Here is a 26,103-nt window from a genome sequence, read left to right as displayed (position 1 = left end):
GTGTCCGAATGCTTCTCATTCCGGTCAAAGAGTAGACTCCAAACATAGCTAGGAGTTATAGCTCAGTAATACCTCAGGTGACTGGAGGCTTGGATGGTTCTCCTGAATTTGGTGCGCATACTTTTCAAGGTATTCTGTCAATGTCCTGCATGTGTTTGGATGTTTTCCAGTTGAAGATTTCACAGCACCTATTCCCTATACAGTGCACTGCTTTTGACCAGAGCCCATAACACAAAGAATATAGTATGTCATTACATATGAGGCAGATCTATATTTGTTCACGCAGACAGGGGAGATCGTATTATGCATACATTTGAACTGTCAGCCTTTGAAAGATTTATAGGTTAGATGCATTTCTGGCTGTGGGAAATGAAAGAAATTCTGTTCTGTATACAGGTTTATTATACATGATAAGTTCAGTGCTGTACACCAGCTGTGTTTTGCAAGAGTGAGAATCCGTGTGTGTTAATATTTATAAATGCAAAGGATGGTGAAGTGATTACATTACTTATGCACAAGAAAATCAATAAAGCGGGAGAGTGAAGTACATGTAAATGATGCAGGTGTTCCAGACCTAGTGGTACATGGGGAGAGAGAGGCCGAGGCACTACCATCACTCAGACACACTGCTCTCCTCTACCAGTCACAGTCACAGAGAAAGAGAGAGGGCCAGGCAGAGAGAGAGAGGGGGGGAAGAGAGAGAGAGAGAGAGGGGGGCGGAGAGAGAGAGAGGGAGAGAGAGAGGAGCAGAGAGAGAGAGAGAGAGAGAGAGCGAGAGAGAGAGTGAGAGAGAGAGAGGGAGGGAGGGAGAGAGAGCACATTAGGCGCTGGAGTTGGATGGCTGAAGCAGACTGTGTTGTAGGGAAATAGTGATGGAGAGAGAGGGAGGGAGAGAAAGAGAGATGGAGAGGGGTTAGAGGGCAGCCTAGTGATAGACCTCCACCTGACACTGCTCTGCATCTCTCTGGAGCCTCTCATGCATCACACCCACTACGCTGGGACTGGTTAAGTATGGAGGCCAGAGTTCCAGCACCACCATTAGCTAATTGGCTGATAAACTGAGGTAGCCGAACACGAAATGTAGCCAGCCCAGTCATTTATGGAACATAACTTTACGTGGCATCCTAACTTACTGTTGTGAGGTAAGTGTTTGGGTGCGAGGCTGGTAGCTTACCTCATTGCTATTCTGATACATTCCTACAGCCCATCGTACGTCTCCATCTGGTGCGCTACAGTATTAGTTCAACAGAACAGTCTTTGTCTCTTGGTTGGGCGAGCATTGCAAGCTCAGTTCAATCCCAAGTAGCCCTTATTTTCTGTTGTTGTCACAGCAGATCCTGCTGTTTTCCTTTCCTATGGAGGAATGATTGAAAGGATAGACAACCACATTCAACAGGCCCCAGTCTTCCCTACAGGTGCAAGGCAGAGGTAATGATATGCCCCTACAGCTCACTGTTTCTGCTGTTATATAGATATCTTGTATCTGATATTGGAGGTCTGCCTCTGTGCATGATTACCTAGCAGTGTGAGATTTTAATTAGAATGTTCCCACCATCCCTAGCTGTGTGTGTGTGTGTGTGTGTGTGTGTGTGTGTGTGTGGAAATGTATTGGTTTAAATGTGCTGGGAAATGGAAGAACATCTTATTGCAATCCAGGCGGTAGGCAGGCTATCAACATGCCACCCACTAATTTGCAAAATGAGCTGGAGGCAGTATGAATTTTGAAAACATATACTTAATAGTTTGAAACCTGAACAGTTGACTTCATATTATGAGTCACGTCTTACCTTGCTTCAAAGTAGCCTCGCCAAAATCCCACCATAGAAACATGGAGGCAATTATTTTATAAAGACTTCTTGCTGTCATTAACCAGCATTTCTCTGCCGTTCAACTGGTTTTCATATCAACTTTATTTTCTTGTCCATGCAGATGCAAAAAGCACAATCCTAGTCATATTAACAACCCATCCTAGTTGTTGTTATTAGATTCCTCTAAGTTTCTAACAGAGATTTTCATTCCTATCACATATGGAACAGCTGTCATCAGGTGAACTGTTTAGAATGGTGTTTTCCCACGAATTGCATTTTGGCAAATATTTTATTGGCTTCTTCATTACAGGAGTTGCATGTTCTGTTCAGATGAATTACCATAATCTAAATGTGATTTATTTCATTCTGAGCACCGTGGGTGGACACCCTAATTGGTTACGCAACCAATTCATATAGGTCCGGTAAATTTCTCAAATGGCCAGTAAATTAAAATCTTCCCGGTCACGTTGTTCCGATGCCACATGTTCCTAACGGAAACCCTGGTGCGTGCATGTCTGTTCCTGCAAATGGAAGGGACAACACTAGAGATATGCACATACTGCACATTGTTCCCTACAGAATTCTCTTATGCTGCTGACCTGCCAGAGAGGATAGGATAAGAAAGAAAGGGGATCGATTATTTGAGAGCATTTTACTCACGTGCATGCACACACATTAATCAAAGAACACACGTAAGCACACACGCACACACACACGCACACACACACATTCACATGCATACATACACACACATATCAAACATGCAAATTCTCCCGTGCATTGCCCTTTAGACTGTCTCCCTGCAGCACGCTGTAACCAATTACACACTGTACCCAATGCCACACTGTACCCAATTACACACTGTGGCAGTCTGACTGGTGTGAACTCTGTGTGAGCTAAGATGGTGTCACAATAAATTCAGATTGGCAGCTAATGCAAATATAACAGTAGGATTATATTGTTTTGACCAGGGACTTTACTTAGTAGTGTGTGTGTGCGTGCGTGCGTGCGTGCGTGCGTGCGTGCGTGCGTGCGTGCGTGCGTGCGTGCGTGCGTGCTGGATGTTGGTTGGTTGACGTAGAAGGGCAGAGAGTTGATGTTCTTCTCACGCAGGGCGGCACTGAGGGGTGGTCACGGGCTGTTCCTTGAACATGAAACACCATTACCCCAGTAATGAAAATGCTTAGCTGACCTCCATCAGAATCATGGCCTCATAATGTGCTGCCTGCTTTCAGGGGAGTACGACACTTATGAAAGGACTGTTAATGGGAATATCTAAACCAGCCTGGCCCGTCCATGACATAGTCAGGATCATCTGAACCAGAAGGCTAATTATCAAACACAGTCAGACAGTGAATTGAAATTGCAAAGTAACATCTGAATCTGGGTAGAATGTCAGCCGACAGTAGTATATGTTGTAGAAATGGAATGATTTGTGGAATAGTTTGGACTTGTGAGGGTTGACTGTAAACTGAGGGCGAGACTAATCTTCTCCTATGTTTTTATGGGTAATGAAGACTTCTATGATTTATTTGTGTGAGTACGTTTCAGTGAAGAGATGTGTCCTACTCCCTCTAGGAATATTCCGCTGTGCTGCATATTTTGTTTTGTGTAGCTGAACCTATTAAAAGGGAAATATGTTTTCCTTTTTTTCCTGTTTTCATTCTGTGGGAGCCCCATTTTGTGATTCCAGCGAGCTGGGACCTGGGCATTGGCCTTGACCTCTAACCCTGCCTGCAATCAGTCATTTCCGTGGGCCTTCCGTGAGACAGCTCATTGCTCCTCCCTTTTCAAAGCCCCTGCTCTCCCCCCTCCCCTCTCCCCCTGTTCCCTCCTTTCTTCCCTTTTTTCCCTCCCTCCCTCCCTCTCTCTAGTTTAGCCTTTCACAGGCCTTCGTTCAGTGACAACATTGCAAACACGGCCCCAGTGGCTGAACAACAGAAACCTCCCACGCCCCCAGCCCACTGAGCCCAGTTAGCCCGCACAGCTCCCTATCCCTAGCCCAGTGAGCCCACCCTAGCCTCAGCCCCAGCACAGTGAGCCTACCCTAGCCCCAGCCCCAGCCCAGTAAGCCCACCCTAGCCTCAGCCCCAGCCCAGTAAGCCCACCCTAGCCTCAGCCCCAGCCCAGTGAGCCTACCCTAGCCACAGCCCCAGCCCAGTGAGCCTACCCTAGCCACAGCCCCAGCCCAGTGAGCAAACCCTAGCCCCAGCCCAGTGAGCCCACCCTAGCCTCAGCCCCAACCAAGTGAGCCTACCCTAGTCCCAGCCCAGTGAGCCCACCCTAGCCTCAGCCCCAGCCCAGTGAGCCTACCCTAGCCCCAGCCCCAGCCCAGTGAGCCTACCCTAGCCCCAGCCCACTGAGCCCACCCTAGCCCCATCCCCAGCCGAGTGAGCCTACCCTAGCCCCAGCCCAGTGAGCCCACCCTAGCCTCAGCCCCAGCCCAGTGAGCCTACCCTAGCCCCAGCCCAGTGAGCCCACCCAGCTCCAGCCCCCTCACCCAGACTGGGGGGGATCCATCAATCGGTGAAGTGGCCTTGAACTGATGAGTAAATGATGCTGTCAACCTGCCGGTCTGTCATGACAGCAAGGCCAGGCAGATGGCCCAAACACAGATATTTTCTTCCCCACTCACACACGCACTCTGCCCAAAACACTGACTCACGCTCTCGCTTTCTGTTTCTAAGATGCTCTCTCTCTCTCTTCATTTTTTACTCCTTTATCAGGAATGCTTTTCTCTCTCACTTGCTCGCTTTCCGGGATGCTCTTTCTCTCAGTTTCTCTCTCGCTCTCTCTTCAAAGCCTTTGTGCGTTGGTTGTCCTCCTGTGTGATGCCATTGTTCCTCTGACTGCAGTAGCTATAGTTTCTTTCTCCAGTCAAAGACTCTCTGTGTGATCTGCCAGATGATTGACACAAACCCAGAGAGCAGCAGCATCCGGTTCCTCAGTCTGCCTGGCAGCCCAGTGGTTGGTAGTCGGAGCTGCTGAAGAGGGTACAGCACAGGAGTCACGTTATAAGTCTGGTCTCAGACACATCCACCCTCAAAGCAAAAGGTCTCTGGGAAGAGGGGCAGGAATGTCGCTAGCTGAGTGCTCAACTCTGTTCTCTTATATGGTCGTGGGATTTTCTAGCAACAACATTGATTCTAGTAAAAATGCAAATTCAAATGAAATTCAATGACATTTTATTTGTCGCGTACACATAGATGCTGTCGCAGGTGTAGCGAAATGCTTATGTTCCCAGCTTCAACCGTGCAGTAATACCTAACAATAGAAATCAACACAGGAAAATACAAAAAATGAAAAGAAAGGAATTAAGAAATATATAAATATTAGAACAAGCAATGTCGGCGTCTGGAATCTAAATATATATTTACAGTATGATGGTGTCTATAGACATTATGGGCAGTATATGAATAGAACATTTGTGTACAGCAGTAGTTATATGAGCCTTGATTAGAATACAGTATATACATATGAAGACGGTTACAGAGTATGTAAACATTAGATTCTGAAAACGCTTACCTGTACTTATGTTTGTCCAATACAATTGCGGTGCTGAAATTCATACTTTTAATAAAAACTTTTAGCGAATACAACTACCTACTTTTCCCTCATTGCTCATACTATGTAAGTCGAGATTCAATTGGGTCTGTGCAATCCGGGGTCCTTGGGATGTAAATTTCTCTAATGTCCGGTAAATTAAAATATTGCCGGTCAAATGTCTGGCGCCACCTTATGGAGAAGGAGAAGGAAGATGTCCCTCAGGAGGGTTTTGACTAGAAAGCATACAGCTTTTGTCAAATTTGACTTTTCGTAGCAGGCTAAGACAACTTACGCAGCAGGTTAGGAGAATTAGGTTCACGTGGGGAAAAGGGTTAGGGTTAGGGTGGGCTAAAATGCAAATAAATGCATTCTTTCTAGCCATGACCCATCAGGAGAGTGAAACTAGACAGGCCTGGTGAGATTGATTCCACCTGGCAGACTGGACCAACCTATCCTCTCTGGAATAATGGTCCTCTCTCTCTCTCTCTCTCTCTCTCTCTGTCTGTCTCTCTTTCAATCTCTCTCTCCACTGAAATCAGTGGACCACTGAAGCCGCTCATTCATATACCAAGGTAATCAATCGAATGATCCACTTGTCATACTTCATACAGTATAATGTCCATTGAACTGTAAGACCAACACCAGTCCCCTCCGCCCCTTCACTTGTGAAACGTCAGGTATATAAAGTCACTGTCCTTTACCTCTGTAATTAAACTGGACTAAATTCTCTTTCCTCATGGTTTCTCATATAGTACCATAATATGAGTCATAATTCCCATAAAACCTAGCGGTCAAACAGGGAAATGGTTCCAATCGTTTTTCCACCATGAATTTTTCCCATAGGGGATTTTAAAATAAGGGCTGTGTGTCACGATCGTTATAAGGAGTGGACCAAGATGCAGCGTGGTATGGTTCCTTCCTCTTTTTTTTTTAAGTGAAACTCAAAGAAAACAATAAAGAGCAAAACGAAACAAGAAGCTGCTGTAGTGCTCGCAGGCAACTATACATAGACAAGATCCCACAAAGCACAATAGGTAAATGGCTGCCTAAATATGATCCCCAATCAGAGACAACGATAAACAGCTGCCTCTGATTGGGAACCATACCAGGCCAACATAGATAATTAATCACCTAGATAACCCACCCTAGTCACTGTCACGCCCCAACCAACACAGAGAATAAACAGCTCTCTATGGTCAGGGCGTGACACTGTGTTTCGTGTAAGCTTGCTCTGGCGTGATGTTTGAGGCCTTTCTGTAGAATAGCAGACCTAATCCGCAGGCACATTGTGAGAAATGGATAGAGTATAAGGCGTAAAAAAAGTATTTTTTCCTCCATTTATTTGCAACAGTCATTGATCTTACACTCCCACCTTGAAGCTTTTCAAAAACGCACTTCTCACACTAGCTGTCAGTGTCTATCCCCAAAAAATGCAATATGCTGGAGAGGTTCATTTCCATATTATGCTCCTCTGTGTTAAATCTTTTATTTTCTCATCCCCTCAGGATTAAGAGGAGAAGAGCGGATGATTATGTATTCAGCTCTAATAATATGCCCTCCACCCCCCACACACATCACCCCATACTACACACACACACATACACCCCATCAAGCCATCCTCCAGCAACGGCAGATAGAGGGAGGAAGGAGGGTTTGGAAGGGAGGCAGAGGGGAAGAAGGGTGGAGCGAGAAAAATTGAAAACAGGGGAGTCAGGTGTGCGCCACCACCGCTCACCTCCATCCCATCCTCCAGTAACGAGGGAGGGAGGGAGGGAGGGAGGGAGGGAGGGAGGGAGGGAGGGAGGGAGGGAGGGAGGGTTAGCATTTTAATTCTTGGAAGATACAGTAAGGCACCATTTCACATCTAGACACACACACACAAACACACACAATCCTACTGTACACAGACAGTGTTTGTTTTTGTTTTGATTGTTGTGTTTATTACCTGTCTTATTACCATGCCACATCCAGCAGGCTCATTCTGTAGTGACAGTGTATCTATTAGGATTGAGACATAAAAGAGGAGGGAACTGGCTAGTAGAAATGCCCTACTACTGGTGTACTGGAAATAAGACTTTGATTCAGATGCTACACAGAAGGATTTCATACACTATTCTATTGTTTACTTGACTGCCTGCTGTGAGAGTTTTAAACAAAGCCCTTGTCAGGTTCTGCCGGCTTTGTTTTCCTCAGAAAATGCCACCGCACGCACAATACAGTCATCTTCAAAATCAATAATCATCTCTGAGAGCTTCCTGTTTGCTTTCTCTGCACTACCCAATAATATCCTAATCCTTCTCGCTGCAAACCAGAGACTCACGTCTTTCCTATGTCTCCTTTCCTCCCTCCTGCTTTATCCCTCCTCTTCTTCCTCAAGCACGCTGACCATCTATGGCATCAGTCAGGAGGACGAAGCCATCTACCAGTGCATCGCTGAGAACAGTGCCGGCTCCACCCAGGCCAGTGCCCGTCTCACCGTGCTGTGGGCAGACGGCCTGCCAGGGATGCCCAGTCTGGTGCGGGCCGAGGCCCTGTCACCCAACGCCATCCAGGTGTCCTGGAAGGAGTCTGCCCAGAACACTCAGGAGATCATTGGCTACGTGCTCCACATCCGCAGGACCACAGGTTAGTCGCTAACACCATCTCTAACACACCACTAGAACACAATACTGCTCTGCCTCAGGTGAACTGGTTCACTATGGGGAGATGTTATCCAGTCATTGTAGTACATGCTCTACCATCTAGCTATCACCTGCTTACATGCATTAGCTCTCTACGTGACTTCTGTTATTTTGCTGAGGTTAATGGGATGGCTGCCCTCAGCGTGTGGTAGAGATGATACAGAACAATAGGGAGTGTGGTATGTACAGTAGGTAGAGTGTTCTGTGTGTTATGGAGCGGTGGGTGGGTGTAGACTGTATGGGGCACCAGGTGCTGGGGAGGGGAGGCTGGCTCCCCCAGGGCTGACTACAGCTTCTCTTCCAGAGTCACCCCTCCTCTAGCTCCTCTTCCCCTGTGCCCTCTCTGAGAAAGGAGAAAAAGGAGAAAGCAGAAGGGAGGGAGGGAAGGAGGAAGCTAAAAGGAGAAGGAGGTAGCAGGGGAGAGGATGGGATGGGAGAGGAAAAAGAAAAGAGTAAGAGGTAGAGACAGAAAAAACAGGAGACAGCAGGATAGAGGAGGGAGGAGAGAGCAGTAGACAGACAGCAGGAGAGAGGAGGGAGGAGAGAGCAGTAGACAGACAGCAGGAGAGAGGAGGGAGGAGAGAGCAGTAGACAGACAGCAGGAGAGAGGAGGGAGGAGAGAGCAGTAGACAGACAGCAGGAGAGAGGAGGGAGGAGAGAGCAGTAGACAGACAGCAGGAGAGAGGAGGGAGGAGAGAGCAGTAGACAGACCGCAGGAGAGAGGAGGGAGGAGAGAGCAGTAGACAGACAGCAGGAGAGAGGAGGGAGGAGAGAGCAGTAGACAGACAGCAGGAGAGAGGAGGGAGGAGAGAGCAGTAGACAGACAGCAGGAGAGAGGAGGGAGGAGAGAGCAGTAGACAGACAGCAGGAGAGAGGAGGGAGGAGAGAGCAGTAGACAGACAGCAGGAGAGAGGAGGGAGGAGAGAGCAGTAGACAGACAGCAGGAGAGAGGAGGGAGGAGAGAGCAGTAGACAGACAGCAGGAGAGAGGAGGGAGGAGAGAGCAGTAGACAGACAGCAGGAGAGAGGAGGGAGGAGAGAGCAGTAGACAGACAGCAGGAGGGAGGAGATAGCAGTAGACAGACAGCAGGAGGGAGGAGAGAGCAGTAGACAGACAGCAGGAGAGAGGAGGGAGGAGAGAGCAGTAGACAGACAGCAGGAGAGAGGAGGGAGGAGAGAGCAGTAGACAGACAGCAGGAGAGAGGAGGGAGGAGAGAGCAGTAGACAGACAGCAGGATAGAGGAGGGAGGAGAGAGCAGTAGACAGACAGCAGGAGAGAGGAGGGAGGAGAGAGCAGTAGACAGACAGCAGGAGAGAGGATGGAGGAGAGAGCAGTAGACAGACAGCAGGAGGGAGGAGAGAGCAGTAGACAGACAGCAGGAGGGAGGAGGAATGAGAGAGCAGTAGACAGACAGCAGGAGAGAGGAGGGAGGAGAGAGCAGTAGACAGACAGCAGGAGAGAGGAGGGAGGAGAGAGCAGTAGACAGACAGCAGGAGAGAGGAGGGAGGAGAGAGCAGTAGACAGACAGCAGGAGAGAGGAGGGAGGAGAGAGCAGTAGACAGACAGCAGGAGAGAGGATGGAGGAGAGAGCAGTAGACAGACAGCAGGAGGGAGGAGAGAGCAGTAGACAGACAGCAGGAGGGAGGAGGAATGAGAGAGCAGTAGACAGACAGCAGGAGAGAGGAGGGAGGAGAGAGCAGTAGACAGACAGCAGGAGAGAGGAGGGAGGAGAGAGCAGTAGACAGACAGCAGGAGAGAGGAGGGAGGAGAGAGCAGTAGACAGACAGCAGGAGAGAAGAGGGAGGAGAGAGCAGTAGACAGACAGCAGGAGGGAGGAGAGAGCAGTAGACAGACAGCAGGAGAGAGGAGGGAGGAGAGAGCAGTAGACAGACAGCAGGAGAGAGGAGGGAGGAGAGAGCAGTAGACAGACAGCAGGAGAGAGGAGGAATGAGAGAGCAGTAGACAGACAGCAGGAGAGAGGAGGGAGGAGAGAGCAGTAGACAGACAGCAGGAGGGAGGAGATAGCAGTAGACAGACAGCAGGAGGGAGGAGAGAGCAGTATACAGACAGCAGGAGAGAGGAGGGAGGAGAGAGCAGTAGACAGACAGCAGGAGGGAGGAGGGAGGAGAGAGCAGTAGACAGACAGCAGGAGAGAGGAGGGAGGAGAGAGCAGTAGACAGACAGCAGGAGAGAAGAGGGAGGAGAGAGCAGTAGACAGACAGCAGGAGGGAGGAGATAGCAGTAGACAGACAGCAGGAGGGAGGAGGGAGGAGAGAGCAGTAGACAGACAGCAGGAGAGAGGAGGGAGGAGAGAGCAGTAGACAGACAGCAGGATAGAGGAGGGAGGAGAGAGCAGTAGACAGACAGCAGGAGAGAGGAGGGAGGAGAGAGCAGTAGACAGACAGCAGGATAGAGGAGGGAGGAGAGAGCAGTAGACAGACAGCAGGAGGGAGGAGAGAGCAGTAGACAGACAGCAGGAGGGAGGAGGGAGGAGAGAGCAGTAGACAGACAGCAGGAGAGAGGAGGGAGGAGAGAGCAGTAGACAGACAGCAGGAGGGAGGACGTACTGTAACAGGATGTGTGGTCGCTCTGCCATCCCCATCCTTCATGTAGAGGAGCCATAAAAGTGGCTTTTAATTGATAATTGATAATTGAATGAGACTAAATGTTGTGTTGGCATATCAATGTTTATTTTCTGGGGGGGTGTGGCAATCGTGTGTGTGTGTGTGTGTGTGTGTGTGTGTGCGTGCGTGTGTGTGTGTGTGTGTGTGTGTGTGTGTGTGTGTGTGTGTGTGTGTGCGTGCGTGCGTGCGTGCGTGCGTGCGTGCGTGCGTGCGTGCGTGCGTGCGTGCGTGCGTGCGTGCGTGCGTGTGTGCGTGTGTGTGTCGTTGCGTGCTGACATGTGTGTATCTCTATGGGTGTGTGTGGAACGGCGAAGGAGTACGTCACCCAGACACAGCTGCTGCTCTCTCTTCTGTAGTGCTATCAGATGTATAATTAAAGGCCCCAGGGGCTAGCCTATAGGAACTGCTTTAATTACCTACCAAGACAGGCTGCCCCAATGGGCTGAGGGCTGGAGGTAGATAGTGGTTATGGGTGAGTAACTTGACTTAAGGGCCATAACGCACTGTAACCCCCTCCCCCTACACCCCCCTCTCTCTTCAAATTTAACAAGCACTCACCGAGGGCCACCCCCTGGATTCACACAGCGCTGTTGTTCACAGTCACAGCCCTTATTACCAAATGATGCAATCCTGACAGTAAAAACAAATCTAATTGTTTCAACTAATTATTATTAAGTAACTCGTTCCACCGTCTTTTTTTGTTTTACTAACATTTTTGGTCCAAGTATTACTGTAGCTTCACCTTGAGAAAATGCAGGCAAAAATTCAGTCAACTTAAAATGATGTGTTTGCTCAAATTGTCTCATTTATTAATTCAACTAAAAAGTATTATTTTTAAACTAAAAAATGTCTGTTTAACATATAATATTGCCAATTAGCATGTTTGACATTGTGCATGTTAATTTATACAGTAATTCATATTCAACATGCCCTCACCTGGGATTTGAACTCACAACCTCTTGGTGCACAGCAGTCCAATCCTCCTGCTACATCACCACGTCTTTGTCTATGACTGATTTCACCTCTATTGCTACACTTTGCACTTCAAAGTAAATCTCAGCTCTGTTAAAAGTACTGTATACTCAAGAAAAACTATTTTATATATTATAGTGATTAAGTAGTAATATTAAAACAGAGTAATATGCCAACTATACAGAAAAACATAACATTGTAAAATAAGTCAAATCAATGATGAGACTAACTGGATTATCTGAAAGTTGGCGCACGGTGACGTAGCAGCAAGCTTGGAATGCTATGAACCAAGAGGTTGTGAGTTCAAATCCCATGTGAGTACATGTTGAAGAATGATTCATGTATAAATGCATGTTGTAATTTGAAAAGTGTGTGCCAGTTGCATGGCTGTTTTTTAGTTAAGATGCCCAAATAATAATGTATAGCTGAATGAACATATGAGACAAGTTGAGCAAACACGTCATTTTACATTTACTGCATTTTTGCCTAAGTTTTCTCAAGTTGGAGAAATGTTTGGGCCAACACATTTTTTTGTTGTTCAGGTAACACTTGGACCAAGAAGTTGAGTAAATGGCTGTGGAAAAAGTCTGTGTCCGTAAAATTTATCTAGAATTTATAAGTTGGAAGTAGAAACCTAAGTGTTGTTGTCCATTAGTTTACTCCAATTAGGGGAGGGGTGGTAGGGTTAGGAAAATATATATATGTATATGGTATATATATATATGTGTGTACAGTTGAAGTCAGAGGTTTACATACACTTAGGTTGGAATCATTAAAACTTGTTTTTCAACCACTCCACAAATTTCTTGTTAACAAACTATAGTTTTGGCAAGTCGGTTAGGACATCTACTTTGTGCATGACACAAGTAATTTTTCCAACAATTGTTTACAGACAGATTATTTCACTTATAATTCACTGTATCACAATTCCAGTGTGTCAGAAGTTTACATACACTAAGGTGACTGTGCCTTTAAACAGCTTGGAAAATTCCAGAAAATGATGTCATGGCTTTAGAAGCTTCTGATAGGCTAATTGACATCATTTGAGTCAATTGGAGGTGTACCTGTGGATGTATTTCAAGGCCTACCTTCAAACTCAGTGCCTCTTTGCTTGACATCATGGGAAAATCAAAATATTTCAGCCAGACCTCAGAAAAAAAAATTGTAGACCTCCACAAGTCTGGTTCATCCTTGGGAGCAATTTCCAAACGCCTCAAGGTACCACGTTCATCTGTACAAACAATAGTACGCAAGTATAAACACCATGGGACCACGCAACCGTCATACCGCTCAGGAAGGAGACGCGCTCTGTCTCCTAGAGATCAACGTACTTTGGTGCGAAAAGTGCAAATCAATCCCAGAACAACAGCAAAGGACCTTGTGAAGATGCTGGAGGACACAGGTACAAAAGTATCTATATCCACAGTAAAACGAGTATATCGACATAACCTGAAATCAAGGAAGAAGCCACTGCTCCAAAACCGCCATAAAAAAGCCAGACTACGGTTTGCATCTGCACATGGGGACAAAGATCGTACTTTTTGGAGAAATGTCCTCTGGTCTGATGAAACAAAAATATAACTGTTTGGCCACAATGACCATTGTTATGTTTGGAGGAAAAAGGGGGAAGCTTGCAAGCCGAAGAACACCATCCCAACCGTGAAGCACGGGGGTGGCAGCATCATGTTGTGGGGGTGCTTTGCTGCAGGAGGGACTGGTGCACTTCACAAAATAGATGGCATCATGAGGCAAGAAAATTATGTGGATATATTGAAGCAACATCTCAAGACGTCAGTCAGGAAGTTAAAGCTTAGTTGCAAATGGGTCTTCCAAATGGACAATGACCCCAAGCATACTTCCAAAGTTGTGGCAAAATGGCTTAAGGACAACAAAGTCAAGGTATTGGAGTGGCCATCACAAAGCCCTGACCTCAATTCTATACAAAGATTTGTGGGCAGAACTGAAAAAGCGTGTGCGAGCAAGGAGGCCTACAAACCTGACTCAGTTACACCGGCTCTGTCAGGAGGAATGGGCCAAAATTCACCCAACTTACTGTGGGAAGCTTGTGGAAGGCTACCCGAAATGTTTGACCCAAGTTAAACAATTTAAAGGCAATGCTACCAAATACTAATTGAGTGTGTGTAAACTTCTGACCCACTGGGAATGTGATGAAAGAAATAAAAGCTGAAATAAATCATTATCTCTACTATTATTTCACATTCTTAAAATAAAGTGGCGATCCTAACTGACTTAAGACAGGGAATTTTTACTAGGATTAAATGTCAGGAATTGTGAAAAACTGAGTTTAAAATATATTTGGCTAAGGTGTATGTAAACTTACGACTTCAACTGTAAATATTACTAATATTATGTATAAATATTTAAAATAATATAATATTTTCTTTTATATACTATATATATATATTTACAAAAATATATATGGGGGATTGGAAATGATGCAGATAATTACATTGATGGACGCCACAATCAATCTGCAATATTAAAGCTGATCTACCAACTAAAAACAAATGTGGTGGAACCAGTTATTTTTTTACAGTGTACAAAAAGCAGTTAAATGAAACAATCTCTTTCTACCTCCCCCTTCAGACCCTGTGGAGATGGAGTACCAGGAAGCCGTCAGTAAGGTGACTCTACAGCAGGTAGTGGGGGATCTGGAGCCCTCCACCAGCTATACCTTCTATGTGAAGGCCTACACGTCCCGCGGAGCCAGCAAGCCCTCCGAGAGCGCCACCGAGAGCACACTTGGCGAAGGTGTGCCTTGGGAACGCACACACTTGCACACATACACACACACACACACACTTGCACAAACACAAACAGAGCACCCACACACACACAGACGCATATGCAAACAGCACACACACAGACTTACACACACACAGGCTTGCACACACACACAAACACACACACACACACACACACACACACACACACACACACACACACACACACACACATAAACGCTCACTTAATTGGTGGTAGTTCCATGGACCAAAAAAAGGTTTTTATGAGTTGTTTATTGTAAAGGTTCTGTAAAACACCTACAGGAGTCTGTAGTACAGTAGCCACATACCTGACTGCGATGTACTGAGAAAGTACTAAAGACCTGTTTTATAGACTCAAACATGGTTGACTTAACAAGCCTTACGGCTTGTGTTTAATTTAATATATCATGTAGTTTGTTTTTGTTATGTGGATGTTTAGTGGATTCTAACACCGCTGTGTGTGTTTCAGTGCCAGCACCCCCGTCACTATTCATTAAATTGATGAACAGCAGTGTGGTGCAGGCGGTGTGGGAGCCATCCTCTAAGATGGGCCAACATGAGGGCTTCAGGCTGTACTACAGGAGGGTCCACACCCCCCCCTTCACCGGACCACTCACCTTCACCCGCAACGTCACCCAGTACAACATCACTCAGCTGGGTGAGACAGGGGGACATGGGCTGGGGGCTGGGGGTAGGATGATCCATGGAGATGTGTTGAAAGGATTGTTACACGGTCAATGTGTTTAACGTGATGCCTTGAGTGATTGTACATTAGAAGCCAACTCTATTCATATGTCTCAACTGCTCTCGCTCTCTCTGTTCCTCCTCTCCTCAGATCCAACTCTGGTGTATGAGATTAAGGTTCTGGCCTTCAACCAACACGGAGACGGCAACGCCACCATGCGCTTCGTCTCACTGAAGGAGGCTGTGGAGAAATCAGGTGACTTCCTGCTGCCCGCACACAAACACCCACGCAAACCAGGGCTCACACGTCCTGTAATCTTTTCAGAGCAGCGTTGAAGAGGCCTCATGCAGGCTGCTGTGTGTTTACAGCTCTCCGTTTGACTGGATCACTCCATGCTGCCACAGCATTGGTAGTCTGGCTGGCAGCACTAGATTAGATTGTGGGTGTACTGTATGACAGCTCTGTGCTGTGGGCTTTGTTTCTCTGTGTGTATGTGTGTGTCACTGTGCTGCGTGGCATTGCTGTTGTCCTTACTGGGCCGTGTGTGTGTGTGTGTGTCTCTACAGTGCTGAACACCCCCTGTGACTGTGTGAAAGATGAACAGAGCAAGACCTCTACAACCGGCATCATCATCGGCATCCATATAGGAGTCACCTGCATCGTGTTCTGCATGCTCTTCCTCATGTTCAGCTACAGGGGGAGGTGAGTATTGGTGCAACAACAAGGGGACTATGTGTGTCTGTGTGGGCTTGATCCTGGCATGGGACCTGACGGTGGGTTTTTGTGTGAATTGTGTACCTCCAGGTTGATGACGTGTAAGACAGTGCAGGCCACCCCCCAGGCCGGGCGTAACATTGCCCTGGAGTTGTCGTCCTCCTCCCAGGGTGCCCTGGCCTTAAACGGGGTGAGCAGATCAGGCATGGAAGGGAACGGCAGCCTTGCTGGGAAGAGCAGGGGAGACAGCAACGAGCTGGAGAGACTCTTCTCAGGCCCGTCCCACTGTGGAGACCTAGCTGACAGTTCACGCATGGTGAGTAGAGGGCCTGACACCAAGTAGTCAACTGAAATCAAGTCATAAGAGTTCAATTTATCTAAGTCTAGAATGATGCAATGGGCTAGATTTACATTAGATTGGCCATTTTCTACAGTTGAAGTCGGAAGTTTACATACGCCTTAGCAAAATACATTTAAACTCAGTTTTTCACAATTCCTGACATTTAATCCTAGTACAAATTCCCTGTCTTAGGTCAGTTTGGATCACCACTTTATTTTAAGAATGGGAAATGTCAGAATAATAGTAGAGAGAAGTATTTATTTCAGCGTTTATTTCTTTCATCACATTCCCAGTGGGTCAGAAGTTTACATACACTCAAATAGTATTTGGTAGCATTGCCTTTAAATTGTTTAACTTGTGTCAAACGTTTTGGGTAGCCTTCCACAAGCTTCCCACAATAAGTTGGGTGAATTTTGGCCCATTCCTCCTGTCAGAGCTGGTATAACTGAATCCGGTTTGTAGGCCTCCTTACTCGCACACGCTTTTTCAGTTCTGTCCACAAATGTTCTATAGGATTGAGGTCAGGGCTTTGTGATGGCCACTCCAATACCTTGACTTTGTTGTCCTTAGCCATTTTGCCACAACTTTGGAAGTATGCTTGGGCCCATTTGCGATCAAGCTTTAACTTCCTGACTGACGTCTTGAGATGTTGCTTCAATATGTCCACATAATTGTCCTTCCTCATGATGCCATCTATTTTTTGAAGTGCACCAGTCCCTCCTGCAGCAAAGCACCCCCGCAACATGTTGCTGCCACCCCCGTGCTTCACGGTTGGGATGGTGTTCTTCAGCTTGCAAGCCTCCCCCTTTTTCCTCCAAACATAACGATGGTCATTGTGGCCAAACAGTTAAGTCAATTGTTGGAAAATGACTTGTGTCATGCACAAAGCAGATGTCCTAACCGACTTGCCAAAACTATAGTTTGTTAACAAGAAATGTGTATAGTGGTTGAAAAACGAGTTTTGATGACTCCCACCTAGGTGCATGTAAACTTCCGACTTCAACTGTATATTCCCATATTGAAGCTGGAATCGTTAATTGGTGAAACTGCCACGGCCGTTAACGATATTACAACAACAACATAGTTACTGCAAACAACTAACACAGTTTTTTCCCTCTGACATCATTGCACACGTGGTAGAACAGAACAATTTGTACTGCAATTTTTTCCAGCACGACGCGCCTCACCTCGTCAGCAAAACAATAACAACGCCAGTGGGCGGACGGCGGCGCTGTTTCCCCTACTACTCATTCCATCTTTAACTACATTACTGTGTGTGTGTTTCCAGTTGGATAGATCCCTGGTGTCCTGTGCACTGAACGAGACCCAGTTGTCCATTCTGCCGCTGGATGTGGTGGAGGGGGACAGAGAGACGCAGTTCCAGAGGCCTCCAGCAGAGGGCCGGGGGGCCAGTGACAGGGCTGTGGCCGGGGTCACCCAGCAGGACCAGACCTGATAGAAGCATGAAGGTCAAGTCTGTGACATGGTCACAGTGTCACCTCAGACTGGTATCACACTCAGGTCGACCGAAGTATTTCTTTTCATATTAGGTTTTTCATTGTGCAAAGAATTGTGTTATTGGTAAGTTAAATAAGTCGCCTCTGGAAAAGTTATAGGGTCTTGGACTCGTTCTTGAGGTGTCCCCGGCCTAGGTTTTTGGTGCGCTTTTGTGATGGACAGCTAAGTTTTAGCTTTGGCAGGTGAATTAAGTGTTCTTGTTTTTTTTGTACTTCCTTCATTTTCTGGTTGCCGGCAGCACACAGAATAGATGCCCAGAATGTATTTGTTATACACTCATCATTTTATCTCAGAGTCGAATATGTTTTTATTTCTCTACTATCTTACAAAATGGTAATAAGTTATTGGTCTTATTTCTACTTTTTCTTTCAATGTCAGACTGCTGCCTAGTCTTAGCCTAGCAAGGATTCCACAGACGCATCCAACGAAGACTAAGGCCTTCTTCCAGTGATTTCATATATTCTCTGTCTCAGGACTTTTATTTTCAGTGATATCAATGGTTTTTTATTAGTTCTCGGCCTTCATACAGGTTCTTAACTTGGCTCTGTGAACCTTAGGATTCAACAAAAACCTACCTCAGCCGGAATGAATGTGACGTGGGAAACCTTTTTGGGATCCGTCTTTTCCCCTTGTGTTCAGTTACTTTTACATGTAGAGCGATCGGTTCGTAAAACACGAGAACAGGTGCCACGCTACCTCAGATGTCAAGAACCGCCGCTCTCCTGCTTGTCGAAGCCGGGAAAAGAAGAAAGAAAAATGTAACGGAAAGCACTTCAAGAAAACGCTGAAGTCCACGTTCTACCTCAAGATAACGATGTTGTAGTTGTTCTTTCATAATGAAACATGTACTTCTGTTGTGAGAGCTCCTGGCTTCCCTCCGTCGATGGCTGTTTGTGGATATGTCAGTACCTCATGCAAGTTGACAGATGATATTGTTGTATGAATTCTACCTGTAAAGACATTTTTCATCGTTTTCCATCGTGTTTGCGTGAGATATTTTGTCTTTGCTTTGTTTGAATCTTAGTTGCTTCTGTTGATTGAAAAGACTGTTAGAGATGCACTGCACTGCCACTAATCATTTCAGGACAATTTTACTGCTGTGTGAGAACTGCTGCAGATATTCCATTGGGCAGGGGAGGTTTTAGTTACATTTACACTTGATTGAGACATACATCATATGTGTATTTATGAATGATTGCAGGATGCAATTGTGTGTGTGTGTGTGTGTGTGTGTGTGTGTGTGTGTGTGTGTGTGTGTGTGTGTGTGTGTGTGTGTGTGTGTGTGTGTGTGTGTGTGTGTGTGTGTGTGTGTGTGTGTGTGACAGCGAGTGAAAGAATGTACATATGGTATATGTGATGTATTAAGAGAAATAAGCACAAATGTATCAAAATGTCATTGTAGGCGTTGACAACCACAAATGTTAATGTATCTGATATGATCACAGGTAATTGGCTCTTCAATTGGCAATAGTGTTGTTCTAATCAGATTTTTGCGCTCTGCCTGTCACTCACTCCAAGCTGTGGCACAGTGCACTCCTCTTGTTATAGTTCATCAAATCAATTCAAATCAATTCCCTTCTGTCATAAAGGAACAGCCCAGACTTCTCGAGCCTGTCCATCCCAGATCCCTCACTCCATCCCTCCTCCACACTGACAAATGAAAGTGCTTCAGGAAAACCTTTATTACAGTGCTGCATGTAAATCCAGAGGGAGATGGTTTAACAGGTGGACCACCGGTATTAACTCACAGGTCTGAGTTCAGTGTGCTCATGCTGTCATCTTCCTGAGCAAACACACAGTCAACGGGATGTTATTAGACTTGGATCTGATCCAGGGTCAGATCTGGGAGTACCACCACCACTGTTCCTCCAGAACCATGCTCTTTGCAGCTGGAGCTTCCCTGAGGCAGAGCCAACCTGAGTCAGGCCAGTACTCTTACTGGGTTAGGGCCGCTGTCGGACGGACCCCTTGTCTTCTCTCTGGCTCTCTACTGTAGAGATGGATCACATTTTAACTCTATGCTCTCTACTGTGTCTCAGTCACATAATGGCCTAAAGCAGTATTACTCTGGTAACCTACCTCAACCCCGACACGACAGTCCTGCTCTCAGGTTGCTCCCTCTCACACTCTGAAGGAAACTTCTATATGTGCATAAATATACACCACACACACACACACACGTACTGACACACACACTCCTAGGGAAGGGAGGATGTCTTCAGGGCCTTGTGGTAGTGCAGTTGTGTGACAGAAAAACAGTTGTTTTCGTCTTTATGCTGAGCTTTTGTGGATGTGAATGTGTCACAATTGTTTTTATTACATTCTTGTTGTATCAGAAGCTTTTACGTTTTTGTTTTTCCACTCAGACTTGAATGTCTTTGAACATGTGTCTGTTATGGACTAATAAACGAGGACATCAAGCACTCACTGCAAACTGTAGTATAGCTACTCAGTATAAACTGTAGTACGGCTACTCAGTATAAACTGTAGTACGGCTACTCACTACAAACTGTAGTATAGCTACTCAGTATAAACTGTAGAATAGCTACTACTCTTTTACTCCCAGAACCCTCCTCACAGATGATCTGCAGCAACAGGTGTTTGTAAGTAAGGATTATGAACAGTCACCAGTTCTCACCCCTGATTTATTGCAAGGGATCTCTGCAATTATCATACTCAAATTGTGTTAATAAATGGAGTAACTCTATTAGATATTAAATACTGTACCCTTCATGTACAACATCTCCTATAAAGAAAGGCACACACATATTCCTACCTTCCTTGACTGCAGTAATCGATTGAATTGTAGTAATTTGTTGGTCCAATATGTTTGAGTTAGATCGTTTAGAGCAGCCAGCGCTCTCCTCCCTTTGTAGTTGGCTGATTAGAGGAAGTGTGTCCAGCGCTTGGTCCATTCTAGATTTGATATGGTAACTACACTAGCCTGAAACGGACTGGTTAAATAAATGGGATGTCTGTGTTAAAGCCGGGCTGTAGAACTGTGTTTCTATTAGACTATCTATTGTACAGTTATAATGCACATTACATTCCAGAGAGACGCGTCAGTGGGGGCTCCTCCAGCAGAGGGTTTTATTGTACGATGCAGTAGAAGTCGTTGTTGTTAATGCATTGCATTGTTGCTGAAAACGTGGCACCAGAACTCATCTGCAGTAATTCTGTACTTTGTGTTTGTTTGTTTCTTCACCGTGCATTTCTTTTGTTGTCTCGCGTCTATTCATTGCTTGTATTTTGATTGTACATGATGGTAGATTTACATGGCAAGTCTTAGTGAACAGTAATGATAGTTGTCAAACTAGCAGAAAGAAATGCCTCAATGTTACACGTGTATTTATGAACTGTTGATGTAATGTTCTCTCTAGTGCTTCTTTAAAAACGTAAAAGATGTTTGTGAGGAGGGGTCTCTCCAGAGAAACCAGAGGTACTTTTTCTTAATAATTTACGGTTAATTTCCGATGCTGGAAATTGCCCACATCTCATCCCTGATTTGACAGGTTTTAGTGCCATACAGTGCACAGCTTATTTACCCTTCACCCAGAATGCCGAGCTGTAAATTGAGGCATCATGTTTACATGATTTATATGATCATGATTCTCCCAGTGCTTTACACTCCTATAGATCAATGTTAAGAGCTGCCCTCTGTGATCAACTGCTGAAGCTGCTCTAGTCTATTCTGACTTATTACCACTCCATTGGCTGGTGAGATGAGATTCTCCCGCTATCTATTCTCAGCCCTGCTTCTTCCTCTCGTGAGATTCCTGTCCGCTGAGTTTGTTTCTCTGGACAAAGAGAGAGTGGGCTGACTGTGCTCAGGGAACGTCTATCTAATCCTTATGTTGTATTCGTCACAGCGGAACATGGACTGGGCGCTCCACTATGAGAGTCCATGTTATTTAGTACAATCTTCCTCTCACAGTGCTCTGACTGTGCCCTATTCAACCAGTTTAGGGGGAGGGATTGCCTTTTTTGTTTATCGACTAGGCAAATAATCAAGGAGATAATCTGTCCACTGTCACACATACTGAGCAGGTAATGGTAATCCTCCATGCATGAAGATGTGTAGCCTCAGTGAGCCACGTATATAGGGATTCATGAATGAAGTTCACAACCGCTCTTCTTAGTACGGTTTTGTCTCCTTTTGTCTCTCTTCCTTGCCCCTCTGTAATGCCACCTCTCCCTACACACACACACACACCAGCGACACACACACAACTTTGTAAAGAAAGGAGTGTTTGTCAGAATGACCCCAGTGCCCCAGCTCTCCCCAGAGAGAATCAGGGGAGAGACATTAGCTGGTTTATCTCTGGCAACACAAGCCTATTGAGAACTGGAGAGGAAAAACATCAAACTGGGACTCTGTAAAACAAACATTTCTTCTGTGTGACAAAAATGTTACCATTTCAGCTTTTTAAGCCTCTTCATGAAAGGGATTAAATGTTCAACCGTTTTCTCTGTTCTCTACCCCAGCCATGGAAGGCAAGGGGAAACTCTGAAACTACTGCTGGCCATGTTATTTTCCTGTTTTTTTTCCCATTCTATTTTTGCAGATCCTATTCATGCTAATTTGGACTCCTAACAAGTTAGGAATTCTCTTAACTGGCAGTTGCTGACCAGTGGCCACAAAGGAAATAGTCAAGTATCCACCAAGACTAATATAGACACTTGCACAATCTTGTAGAAGTGATTGTTTGAATTTTAGATCATGTTACTGTAGAAGTCGGTAGTCACGGCATGCCATACTGGCCTGATATCTTAAAACAAAGAAGGTAACCCTCCCCCCAAACTGGTTTAGGCATGAGTTAGTATCTTAGTAAGATTTGTTACAACATGTCCATGAAATATGGTGTGGTGTTGAAGTTACATGAGATACAACTCCAAGTCTGTCCATGTATTCCACATGTTTGTTCATATTGTAGAAACAGGAGAAAGCTAGCTACATATTGTAGGAGCTTAGCGAAAACGATTACAGTAATATCTCATTGTTGACATGTTTGAAGCTACAATGGGTGTAACCAACAAACAAGGACTGTTGAGGGATTGGCCTTTTTTGTTATGCTGTAACACTACACAGTTCAGATGTATTGATCTGTTCATATGCGTTGTATTGATCACTGTGGCACCAAATGACTATACTTTTGATTGTAAATTGATTGCATTTCTGATGCTATTATCTCTCAGATATTCTCCCAAGAACTCACTGACTGTACATGGCAGATAATGCTGATTTGAAGATGTTCTAATCATTTGAATTCTTGTCATTTAATGGTGAATTAATGGAATTGTAACTTAAAGCATGTTTGAGATCAATAGTATATTTGTACCTCTGTCGAGAAACTTGTTAAATCCAATGTATTTAAGCATGGCTACAGGGAAAAATCGTTTTTTAAACCATATCTTTCTCAGCTATTCGCAAATGTGCTGTTTTAGCAGATTGCTAAAGTGTTAGTTTATCATTATTGGATTTGTGATGGTGACACTGTGACAGTTAGCCATTGGAATAGGGCAAGTATTGTCATCTCAACATGGTGCTATTGATGTTTCTATTCCACATCGTTGGTCTACATATTTGATAGTGTGTATTTGCTAAAACTGTTTCTACTCAGAAAGACATTGTTAAATATAATCTTGACAGCTTGTTGATCGTCTTCATATCGTCTTACCTGTTATTATAGCTCACTTTGTTTTGTTTGATCCCTTTCCACCACTAAGAGATGTAATTGATTCACAGTCAAACCGTAAAATCGAGTTGATGTTCATTAAACAGTAGAGACAATAAAGCATGAACCTTTCCGTACAAACGTTTATTAACATGTTTTCATGTTAAAGCTGTGCTTAGAGAAGCATGCGTTTATAGAAATACACACAAAGTGTGCACAGCTGTAATCTACAGTACAAACCTGTGCTATTACGGCATCAGCAGGGATACGAGAGCTGCTTGTATCTCCAGGAAAACTTGTGCCTACTTATTGTAGCTACAGTTGAGCTTACACAGGTGGTATTTCTGTCATATTTGATCTCCTCTTACCCAGTTCTCTGGGTAAGAGAACTGTGAGAACTGTGTGTGCATGGATGGTTGGCAATAATGACTGTATCCCTCCTCACTTCCTCACAAACCTGTGGCATTCTCTCCAGTCTCTCTCACTTCCTGTAGAAGCCACCAGGCATCGCACAGAGCAAGGGGAAAAGGCTTTCCAATACAGTTACTATACGTACGACTGTCAAAGTCATTGTTGCTACTGCTACTACCATGCCATTGGGTTATTGTATAGCCGCAAAGGTGCTAACCTAAACCAAATGTCAAATACAGTGCCCAGACAGTTTCTATAGCCTTACTGTACTTTTAATGTGGGGAAAGGTGCCTCGGTTTTTAGTGCTTATGTTGGGTTTGATATAGGGACAGAGATGGTGTGATGAGAATAGCCAGGCTATGGAGAAGGAACAAAGAGAGCACAAACCTGTACAGTATAGTATAATCAGCTGCATATTGTCTGTGGGGAGCTGTTCAATCACTGTCTGTCTGTCTATATGTCTGTCTATATGTCTGCTGAGGTCAGTGCCTCTGCCTGCTCAAGTGTCCCACAATCAAATTCAGGTGTCCACAAATGTGTGTTCTCTATGATACAGTATCTGTAGTTGGTCGTGATGGTTGGTCGTGATTCACATGTGTATACATATGTATAATACTGTATGTATGTGTATATGTGTATAAAGACAGACTAGATCTTTTTTTAGTGGTTTGTATTGTTTTAGAAGTCATTGTGCCACGCTGATTAAAGGCAAAAGACGACAACAGCAATGTTAATAAACTAGCTGTAGTAATTAAAAGGACAGGTGTGAAGTGTTCTTACTCTGCGTGTGGATGTGTGTGCATGGATGTGTGTGCATGGATGTGTGTGCATGGATGTGTGTGCATGGATGTGTGTGCATGGGCGCGTGGTTGTTTTGGCGACACAATTATCTTCACATTTGTCTCACGTATTGTAATTAAGAAATGGACGGCCTTCATCAAAAGCACATCCACGCTCATGACACATCAGGTTAAATAAGGCATAGCAGAACATGGAAACACAAGGTTAACCCTACAGTAGCCTTACAGTACATCGAAGCTGCATCCTACAATGCCTCACATTCTGCCATGATGAACCCCATTCATGGCGTTGGTTTATAATACACTCATGAGTACACTCATTACTGTATGCGGATTTCTAATCACTGCCAATCCAAGATAGTCAGGCTTTAAGAAAGACTGGGAATCTAAATCAAACTCTCTGCTTATTTGGGCTGTGAATTATATCCTGAAGCCTGTTTCAATACTAGTTTCATCATCCAGTTCACTTGCTTAAATGTAAATCCTGGAGAGAAAACCAGCACCAAAATCTCTCCATCTAATTCAACACCTTCTTTACACTCCACTCTTTAATCCTAATTCTAAATCGGAACATATTGTTACCGTAATCCTAAACTTTTAGAATCCCTTACTTTTCAGTACCAAGGGGCTATCCATATTTTATCCGGGTTAAGCCATGGATGACCAGTAAAAAGTGTGTGTAGTGTTTTACTTTGATAAAACATTGGGCAGTAAAAATGTACAGTGGGGAGAACAAGTATTTGATACACTGCCGATTTTGCAGGTTTTCCTACTTACAAAGCATGTAGAGGTCTGTAATTTTTATCATAGGTACATTTCAACTGTGAGAGACGGAATCTAAAACAAAAATCCAGAAAATCACATTGTATGATTTTTAAGTAATTAATTTGCATTTTATTGCATGACATAAGTATTTGATCACCTACCAACCAGTAAGAATTCCGGCTCTCACAGACCTGTTAGTTTTTCTTTAAGAAGCCCTCCTGTTCTCCACTCATTACCTGTATTAACTGCACCTGTTTGAACTCGTTACCTGTATAAAAGACACCTGTCCACACACTCAATCAAACAGACTCCAACCTCTCCACAATGGCCAAGACCAGAGAGCTGTATAAGGACATCAGGGATAAAATTGTAGACATGCAACAGGCTGGGATGGGCTACAGGACAATAGGCAAGCAGCTTGGTGAGAAAGCAACAACTGTTGGCGCAATTATTAGAAAATGGAAGAAGTTCAAGATGACGGTCAATCACCCTCGGTCTGGGGCTCCATGCAAGATCTCACCTCGTGGGGCATCAATGATCATGAGGAAGGTGAGTTATCAGCCCAGAACTACACGGCAGGACCTGGTCAATGACCTGAAGAGAGCTGGGACCACAGTCTCAAAGAAAACCATTAGTAACACACTACACCGTCATGGATTCAAATCCTGCAGCGCACGCAAGGTCCACCTGCTCAAGCCAGCGCATGTCCAGGCCCGTCTGAAGTTTGCCAATGACCATCTGGATGATCCAGAGGAGGAATGGGAGAAGGTCATGTGGT

General features: G+C 45.0%; 1 protein-coding gene across 1 annotated transcript in view; it reads left to right on the top strand.

Annotated features, from left to right (window-relative positions):
• The window catches only part of LOC139562827 (immunoglobulin superfamily DCC subclass member 3-like), a 99,817-nt gene extending 75,300 nt beyond the window's left edge, over positions 1-24,517 (top strand). Inside the window, exons 8-14 of the mRNA XM_071380940.1 lie at positions 7,732-7,979; positions 14,239-14,403; positions 14,887-15,075; positions 15,253-15,357; positions 15,669-15,804; positions 15,907-16,132; positions 17,445-24,517. Of these exons, the coding sequence (XP_071237041.1) occupies positions 7,732-7,979; positions 14,239-14,403; positions 14,887-15,075; positions 15,253-15,357; positions 15,669-15,804; positions 15,907-16,132; positions 17,445-17,612 (1,237 nt within the window). The 3' untranslated portion in view covers positions 17,613-24,517. The remainder of the gene's footprint in view (positions 1-7,731; positions 7,980-14,238; positions 14,404-14,886; positions 15,076-15,252; positions 15,358-15,668; positions 15,805-15,906; positions 16,133-17,444) is intronic.
• The last annotated feature ends 1,586 nt before the right edge of the window (positions 24,518-26,103 follow it).

Source organism: Salvelinus alpinus, chromosome 33, assembly GCF_045679555.1.
Source record: "Salvelinus alpinus chromosome 33, SLU_Salpinus.1, whole genome shotgun sequence".
NCBI lineage: Eukaryota > Metazoa > Chordata > Actinopteri > Salmoniformes > Salmonidae > Salvelinus > Salvelinus alpinus.
This window is presented reverse-complemented; position numbering and strand designations above follow the sequence as displayed.